Below are 8,673 nucleotides of genomic sequence, written 5' to 3' on the forward strand. Positions count from 1 at the left end.
ACTGAAGCACCAAGAAGACATTCAGAGCATCCTGAATTTAAGGAACTTCACTCCAAGAAAGGAAGCATGAGGTTTCTGAAGGCGCGAACAATATCAGCCTTCTAGTCTCTATGCACGTTCCTTAAGGTAGCTTCAGAGAAACACTCGCGTTTGCCTTAAAAACAACCAAAGAACCTGTATATATTCCATAATGGGAATTGGATTGGATTTGGATATTCTGACAGTGTTGTGTGAAAGTATGGGAAGAATCATAATGGGATCAAAGTATCGTTGCAGCAACGCTGTTCTGTCAGAGCAGGTGCTTCTCTGACCCTGGGAATATGGCTGCAGTGGTGCAGTCGGCATAGAGCTTAGCACCAAAAGGTAACAGATGTTATTTGCTTTCATCGACATTTTGGCTCCGCTTTTCTGTGGGTAGTGGTCCCATGTTACTGCCAGTGATGAGCAGAAAAGAGTGCGTGCAGATAATAAACTGTAGGAAAGAATGAGGTAAGCAGCAGATTCCCTATAATAGATTTGAGAAATAGCTTTGGAGATAATACTAAAGGAGCAACATTTTCTGGTGCAGAGCCCTGATAGCCAAGATAGAACCAGCATTAAAATACAGATTTATCACTGGTATTCAGCTTTGACACTGGTGGGCACATACTTCTTCAGTTTATTTTTCTGTAAAATGGAAGCTATATTTGTTTCTGTTATGAGTTTGAAGACTAGTATTTGTACAAATGCTCTGAATGTTGAAGTTTTCTAGAAGGGCTAAGTGTGATTAGCCTTTAATGTAGTGTTACAGGACCGCTTCGATAGGTTGCTGATAACGTAGCAACTTCTGTTTGGTTCTAGACCGGAACTTGTATTCCTGAGTGTTGAAATACAGTTTCAAAATATGTGTTAATTAGAGGCTTGTAAGTGGGTGAGAGCCTTCCCTATCTTGCCTTCCCAGCAGTTCTTCTTGATCCTTCTAAAGTTAACTTTAATGCCAAAAAAATCACCAAATAGACAACTGATGCTTTTAGGCCCTAAATTTAAAGCTTGTGTTAAAGAAAAGCAGTAGGCTCTTAAAAACGAATCCAGGTAGTTAGTGAAGACTAGGTACAAAACCACCTTACTGCACCCGTGGCGTGGCTTGGATTGGTTTCTGTGCAGCCCTTTCTATCTGGAGGTCTTATGTTAAAATGTGTCTGCTTTCATGTCTCCTCCAGCTGACCTCTTGGAGCTCCAAAAGTTGTCAGTCTCCTCCTTCCCCAAGTTGGCTGCCCGCATCCTTTTAAGTGGATGTTGTTTTCTCGAGAGATGGTCGCTCCTGTTCCTGCAGCGAGCAGGACCTGGCTTGTCGTGGCTGTGTCCCACCTGCTGGGAGGCACGAGATGCTCTTGAAGGAGTGCCAGAAGGTTGTCATTTGTTGGCCTAGCCAGCTCTGCCCCATTATATACCAAGATCTTAATCCTCCCATGGTTGTGGTTAAAATGCCTGTTTCTCATTCTGATAATTGCTGAAGCTATATTTGGAGCCTAAAAGACATGACTTTTTTTTTTCTTCAGCTAATGTCTTCAGAAAGAGTGATTGTGTTATTTTGTTGTCCGTTTAAATTACCCAGCAAACCAACTCCCTTTGCCTTTCCCCGTGCTTTTAAAGGAGATGTCATCTCTCCTTGGCCTCAAGGAGACCGCTCTGTGATCAGGCTTGGGTTCCTGGGTCCTTGACGAGTGGAGCTTGAGCGAGCCAAAGAACTGAATCCCTCAAGCTCTTGGAGCAACTGTGGCAGCTTCCTGCTTGCTGAACCACTGTCCGAAGCAGCACCACCGTTGTTATCAGCCTTCTCCTTTAGGCTGATTGCAAGTGGGTTTGTGAAGGGAATAGCATTTTTCAGGCTGTTTCCAAGGAACAGGCTCGATCGGTTCTTTGCTAGCTCCCAAGCTGCTTTCTTTCCCTAGGAGATAATTCCCGTGTGTCACTACTTGTAGCTTTGACAGTCTTGCTCTGGAGACTTCCTCGCCAAATATCACTGTGGGTTTCCTCTTGCTCATAAGCAAAGAAAGAAAACGTAACGTGATCTTCGGCTGCGCAGGCATGCGTTTCATCCGAGGTTACGGTTACTGAGGAAACCTGAGGAGTTAAACCTGCATGCGGGGTTCTTGATGAACGATGAGCTAACTCTGTTTGTTCCCCCTCCCCTCCAGAACTGTCAAGTAACCCATCTCTGGCTTCGATCCTCATCCCTGCTCATGCCCGGAATCAAGCAGCCGCTTCCACCCCTACAAACGCTACAGCAGCCTCAGGTGAGAACGTGCCCCTGCCTGCCTGCCTGCCTCCTCCCTCCCTCCTCTCCTCTCCCTCGCTCCCTCTCCAGTCACATCCCTTCGTTTACCAGCCTCTGAGTCATGGAGACCCTTGGGGTGAATGGCAAGGAAGGAAGGATTAATCCTAGCCTCCCTGTAAGCTTATTAGATTAGCTGCAGCCTCTTGGGCCATGCTAACGCAAATCCTAACCCAGGTCATTTAGACTCCATGTTCTGCTGTTGAGTTTGTCAGTCTGTCTCATTCAGACTTCCGCTATGGCAAAAATAATCTCGCCTGGTTTTTAGCGATCCTTGTGAAGTGGTTTGCATCTAATTTCTAAGCTCTCAGCCAGTCTGAGATAAATACTGACTGTGTTAAGCAGGAGTGAGTTGGAAGAAAAGAAATGGCTGTATCAGTAAACATAGCCTCTGTGGAGCGTGGGTGGAGGGAATTTTTTCTCCAGTGCGAAAGACATCAGCGCTTACAAAAGTGTTGTCAGGGAGTTCACCCTCAGTGTGCTCACTACCTCATCTAAGTAGTTGCCGTTGCTTCTTACCGAGTTTGCTCATGTCACCCTTGGGTACGAGGTAGATGCTTTTGGGTTTTGTCCAGCACTGAGCGGCTTTCTTCTCCATCTCTCTCTCTCTTTCGTTTCTGTCAGAAACCTTTTAAAAGCTCACTGTTGGCTGGTAGCCATGCCATATTGTTAGGTTTCTAATGAGAGCTTAAAAGCTGCGCAGTATCAGTTGGGAGACTCCCAAAGAAAATCCCAGGTGCTGCAGGATGTGGCGGAGGTGTACGTGGCACTCTTGCTCTGACTCAGCCCTGAGTCAGCACAGCAGCGGGGCCATCTGGGGGCTCGGGCAACCAAAGGCAAACTGAAATGGGTGGGGTTGAATCTGTATCTTGTATGCACATCAATCCTGTTTGCACAGGGCTGTGATCCGCTTTGGAGGTGCAGGGCGCTTAGTCAGTGTAAGACAGCTGACTGAGGAGAAGCCCCGTTGTAAAGGTATTCTCAAAAGAGGCAGGAAAGCGTTTGCAGGTTGATCTATCAGACAGTAACCTGGGTTTCGATGTGCTTGTTCTAGCCACTAAGGACTGCTATACCTTGGGTTTACAGAAACATTTTGGTAGTCCAGGTCAGATAGACACAACCAGCTTCAAGAGTTAGGCTTCTGTCTGGAAATGTAGTACCAACAGATAAAAGATGTAGCCCATGCAATTTATGCGCCTCAAATTTAGGAGAAAAGCAAATTTGGTATTTTAAAACTTATTATGTTTGTTTTGTACAGTTGGCAGCATTTTGCAAATAGTCATATTCTCTGTTTCCCTTTTATGGTGCATCTGTTGCTCAACAACAGGAGTGAGGGGAGGGAAAAACAGATAAAAGTAGTAAAAATGACTGAAGAACTGCAAAATACAAGCATGGAAAATTATTTTAAGTCCTCTGAAAAATACTGTTTCATTTAGTGTCCTTTTTCTTGTCTTTCTGAGGAATTCTCTTTTCCCAGGTGCAACAGTCTTGAGGAATGAATTAGATTAAGAGAAAAAGTCTCTCTTCACCCAGCACCTTCCAAGAGTTCATGCAAGGGAAAAACACATTAGGCCAAGTCCTATATTTAAACAATAGTATTAAAAAAAAAAAAAAAAGCCTTACTGATGTCAAAAATTTTAATCCATCTGTTAGCAGCTCTATATTGCTGAGTTGGGATAGGATCTCTTATTCCTAGTTCGAAAACAAAAAAAAGATCCTTGCAACTTGGAAAGCAATTGTGAAATTAAGTTCAGTATTGGACAGCTTGCAGCTTTGGGTTTCTGCTCTGCAGCTGTTCTGCTGACCTTAGAGCCGTTCCTTTGTAGCTTCTTACGCGCGTGGGGTTCTCACGGCAGGCAGTGGGAGCCTCGTCAGAGTTATGATTTTAGGATTATGTCCCGTATGAGATTATGTTAATCTGTTTTGCTTTGCATGCTGATGCTACACTTGGCAGCAGAGTTTCTTCGAGTGGATCTCATCTTCCCCTGCCCATCCCAATAAAATCCTAATTTTTAAATAACTCTTAAAGCAGTATGAGAGTAAAGCTGCCACCTAACCTTGGGCATGCCACTAGGCAGGATGCTTTTCTGCAAAATGTTTGCTCTTGTGAATAAGCAGTACAAGTTCAGAAACTGCTTTTCCAGTGGTGATGGCACAGCAAAATATAGATCTCGAGGCAATTAAAAGGGGCAAAACGATGATCCACTTTAAAAGTGTGTTACTTTTGTCTCCCTCTAGCAAATAGAAGTGATACTGAAGTTCATGTGTCCGCTGCTGTGTTCAGGAACAGTCGACCTGCTCCGTAAGCTCGAGGCGCAGGAGCATGTAACTTGAACCGGAGCTTGCTGCTCCGTCCCTGCAGGTGGTCCAGCTAGGCCTTTTTTACCTGCCCGTGGTCACTTACACAGTTTTCATAGCTGTCGTGTTGCTATGCAGCAACGTCAGGATTGCAGCTTTGTGATAAGGTATAAAACACTGCTACTTGTCAAGAACCTTTTTTTTATATACAAAGCTGAGTCAGGAGTAGAGAATAACCAGAAAAGTAATATCTGTTTGTCCCAAGTCTAGCAAAATAATGTTTGCTGAGAGAGTTAGCAGCAGTGTTGAGATGGAGAGATTGGCTTTTCAACATACTACTTAAACAGTCCCAAGTTTCATCAAGTCAGCAATACCAGCCTGTATGCTAATAAACGTGTAACATGGTGCAGATCTGCACAGCTATTTTTTCTTTGTACCTTTTAAGAGTTTCTTTTAGTTTTCTTTCCATTTGTATGACTTTATAAAAGGGACTTTGCCTCTATAATAATACTGGCCCCTTGTGTGTGTAACGCATTAAAAAAACATAAAGGTTGCATATCGGTGCCAGGTTCAGCTTAGTTCTGTGGATTTACAATCAGCTTTTCTTTTCCAGTTTTTCCAACTTTTACTGAGTCCATGAACGTACCCAGTATAGAGATGGTATTATGAATATAATTGTAACCATAGTCAGCATCTAGTTTTCATCTTGATTTAACCTGGCTTAGCATCTGGATTGGCGCAGTCTACACCAAAGGAGAGTCTTCTGTTTGTTTTTGTGAATGTGTTTTCTCCATTACTTACATGGTGATATCTTTGCAAATTGCTTTTTTCATGTAACTGCTTCGCCCACACTTTTCCCATTGATCACTCTTTCCAAGGAGTTATTTTAACTACACAAGGTTACATGGCTCCCTTTTAAAACTCGCAGAAATACTTACACTCAAGCTAAAATTACAATGTTTAAAAGTTATCTGAAATGGGTAATAGTTACTAACTGATAGGTGCACGGTGGTGATTTGAATAGCTCAGTGCACCATTCATCCTGGGATCATGATGTTATGTACAGGGGGATTACTGTATTTAATTTTTGAGCGTTAAGAAATGTGTTTGCTCTAAATTTCCTCTTCTCTGGAGGTATAAAGATGGACTCGCTGCACTAATGGAAGCTGCCTTTGCAGTGGGCGTGTGAAGCCTTGCTGCACTAGCGTTAGGAAATTCAACCAAATAACGAGAAATTCTCTGTGGCATAGTGGCATGTCTAAAGCAAAGCGGAAGAAAAGCAAGAGGGGAATTACAGGCCCATGCTTGAAATGGTGTGATAGCGTTCTGCAGATTATACTGGCCATCGATAAAAATGGCAGTGCAGCTTTATTCGCGCGGATGCTGACTTGACCTAGCTGGAGGAGGAGGATAGTTTCATCGCCACGCAGCCACAGCATGTGAGGTGGGAGCAAGCACACCGAGTTGAATGCCTGTCTGTGTGTATGACTACGTGTTTTTCGTCCTAGCTCAGCCAGCAGCAGTAGTTACCTCTCTGCTAGTCAGCGTTAGGGCGGGAAAAGTGTAGTTGCCATCCGCAGGGGAGTCGTGCCAGCAGGGACGCTGGGGTCATTTTCTTACACAGCCTGCTGTGTTGATCCCTGCTAATCCCAAATGAGATTGTGTGCCTGAACTTTCAGCAACAAAACAGCTCAGATTAGAGCTAGTGTTACTTGCCAGTGTATGGCAGTTAAAAAGACGCCAGCACGCCGTGAAAAAAGGCTTAGTGCATATATGGTATTCCCACTGAAAGAATTTTGCAAGACTTTAGTTCCTTATCCAGGAGAGAGGGGCAAGCACTGTGCTTGTGCTTCTGCAAGCTCAGCACAGAGACGAGTCCGTGACAGTCATAGGAATAAAACTTGAGCTTCCCAGTTTTGCACTTGAGGCCTGGATTTCTACAGCCAGAGACATGATAGGAAGAGTGGACTTTTCTCCTTCCAGTTGTGTCCTCAGTTGTCCTGTGAGGACCCTCAGACCGGTAGTTTGTTTCTTTGCGGATGAGCAGTGCGGTCTGTCAGCGATACAAATCCAGCCAGCTGTTGCCCTCGTTAGCGGTAATGGGCTTTCTTAGACCGAGTTGACCTCTCTCGTTCTCCGAACAAAAGCCTTCTCTGTCCTTTTCAGTGGGTTTCTAAGGAGTGCCAGGTACCCTGCAGGGAGGCAGAGGCGCGCTCCTCCAGGGGAGAAGCTCAACTGGAAGAGAGATTCTGCAGCGAGGAGAGACCACTTCCCATTTCTTTACCTCCCCCTTTGAAAGTAGTTTTAGAAATGACCAGCACTTAAACCCTGATGTGCTTTCTCTCCCCACGCGTGTGGAGGTGTCAGGGGGGCAGTTCACAGCAGAGAATCAGATTAAGCTCAAGCTGCAGGCTGTGGGCCACAGGCTGTTGTGGGTGTCTTTCCGGTAGCAGACAGCTCCATGTCATCTGGGAGGCTTCACTCCCAAACGCTGCTTTCTCAGGAGCACGGGTGGTTGCTTAGCAAAGCAGGTGTTTTAGCAACATCTGCGGAAGGCCTAGATTTTCTTCTCTCATGCCCAAGTACCAATTCCTCATGGTGGGAAGGAGTAACCGAACGTCCAGAGAGCATGGTATTCCAGTTGTGCTCTTTTCCCAGCACATAAGCGAAGAAGCATTGGAAGAAGCCCCCTTTTGTTCCCCAAATGTCCCATTGAAGTGGAGGCAGAAAACAAGCTGGAATGGGAAAATACTGCGTTTTCTTGCAGGTTCTGAGCCAATGCGAGCCAATACAGCCTTGAGCAAACGCCATGCTCTGTCCCAGCTTGAGTGGACTTTCGTATATTGTTGTGAAAGCCCCATGTAAATGGGCTGGAGCTGTGTCACCTTGTTTAATTCCTTTCTGATCATGTGGAGGAGGAGCTTTTTTTCAGGAGCTCTCCTATTAGAGTGATGACAGAAAAGGAGCATAGGTTACATGAGGTAGCTTCCCCTTTCCCTCTCCCTCTCCCCCCCCTTTTTTTTAACTTTCTCTCTGCTTAATAGCAATGTAATGATAATGATTTCAGCCTCTGCTGTCTTCAGGAGCAGAAGATGAAAAGGCACATTTCATTTCAGCAAATGGAATAGAAGCACTTTCTGTACACGCACACAGAAAGTCTCTGCCAGTTGTACAGGCTCCAACTGGACCGTTTGCATCAGGCATGCAGATGTTGCATTCACTGCTTAGCGTTTACCCTTACCTGAAAATTGATCAGAAACAGGCCCAGGGAGAGTTTCAAGTGTGGAAGCTATTGGCTATCTGGCTGGGCTACTTTGGGTTTCTGTGATCTTTGGTCTGCATGCATGTGCCTTTTGGGAGTAGCTCCTTCAGAGCAACTTCCTGTGTGGGAGGGTCTGTGTCTCCTGTGCAAGGCTGGCTTTCCAAGTCACATTCGTACTGTTAGTGCCTTAACTGCATGAGCTGGTTTTATCTCGAGGTATTTGTTGGGGCAGGGGGTAGGGGTGTTGAAATTATTTTGGGAGGGGGTGGGGGTAGGGGGAAGGGAATGGGAAGCTCTTTCCCAGAATAGTCATCTGTCATCCTCTGCGCACAGGAGAATTTCCCTTTCCTCCCACACTCTGCTCATGGCATTTCCTTTTCAAGTAGGCATCATCCTCTTCCCACTTGCCCCTTTTAGTCGTGGATGCTGCTGTTTGTTTGATTTTCTTTTTTCTGTTTGTTTGCTTTTTTTGTTCTCTGTGTACGTTCATTAATTTATTGCTCATCCAGTGCTGCCTGTTTCTAGCATCTCCATTGATTTCATTGCCTCTTGCTCCTGGCTGTGCTCTCAAGAATGGTCAGTTCAACATGGCTAGAGAGGAAAGAGGTTTCCTTAACAGGTGACTGTAGAGCCTTGCCTGGCTGCGTCGCCTCGCAAGCTCTTCTGTGCTGGAGAAGTCTTATTGCACCCCCACCACCCCACAGTTTTAATTTGTCCTTCAGCTTGATGTCAGGAAACCTCCTTCCTTCTGTGAGCCCTTTTCCCTGTGTCTTTAGACTGCACTGTTTGCCCAGTCCAC

At 45.2% G+C, this 8,673-nt stretch overlaps 1 protein-coding gene across 2 annotated transcripts in view; it reads left to right on the forward strand.

Annotated features, from left to right (window-relative positions):
* The window catches only part of GSK3B (glycogen synthase kinase 3 beta), a 152,192-nt gene that overhangs the window by 136,132 nt on the left and 7,387 nt on the right, over positions 1 to 8,673 (forward strand). For both annotated transcript variants that reach the window (XM_068958145.1, XM_068958154.1), the window contains one exon: positions 2,178 to 2,276. In XM_068958145.1, the coding sequence (XP_068814246.1) occupies positions 2,178 to 2,276 (99 nt within the window). The remainder of the gene's footprint in view (positions 1 to 2,177; positions 2,277 to 8,673) is intronic.

This window comes from Struthio camelus, chromosome 1 (genome assembly GCF_040807025.1).
Source record: "Struthio camelus isolate bStrCam1 chromosome 1, bStrCam1.hap1, whole genome shotgun sequence".
Taxonomy (NCBI): domain Eukaryota; kingdom Metazoa; phylum Chordata; class Aves; order Struthioniformes; family Struthionidae; genus Struthio; species Struthio camelus.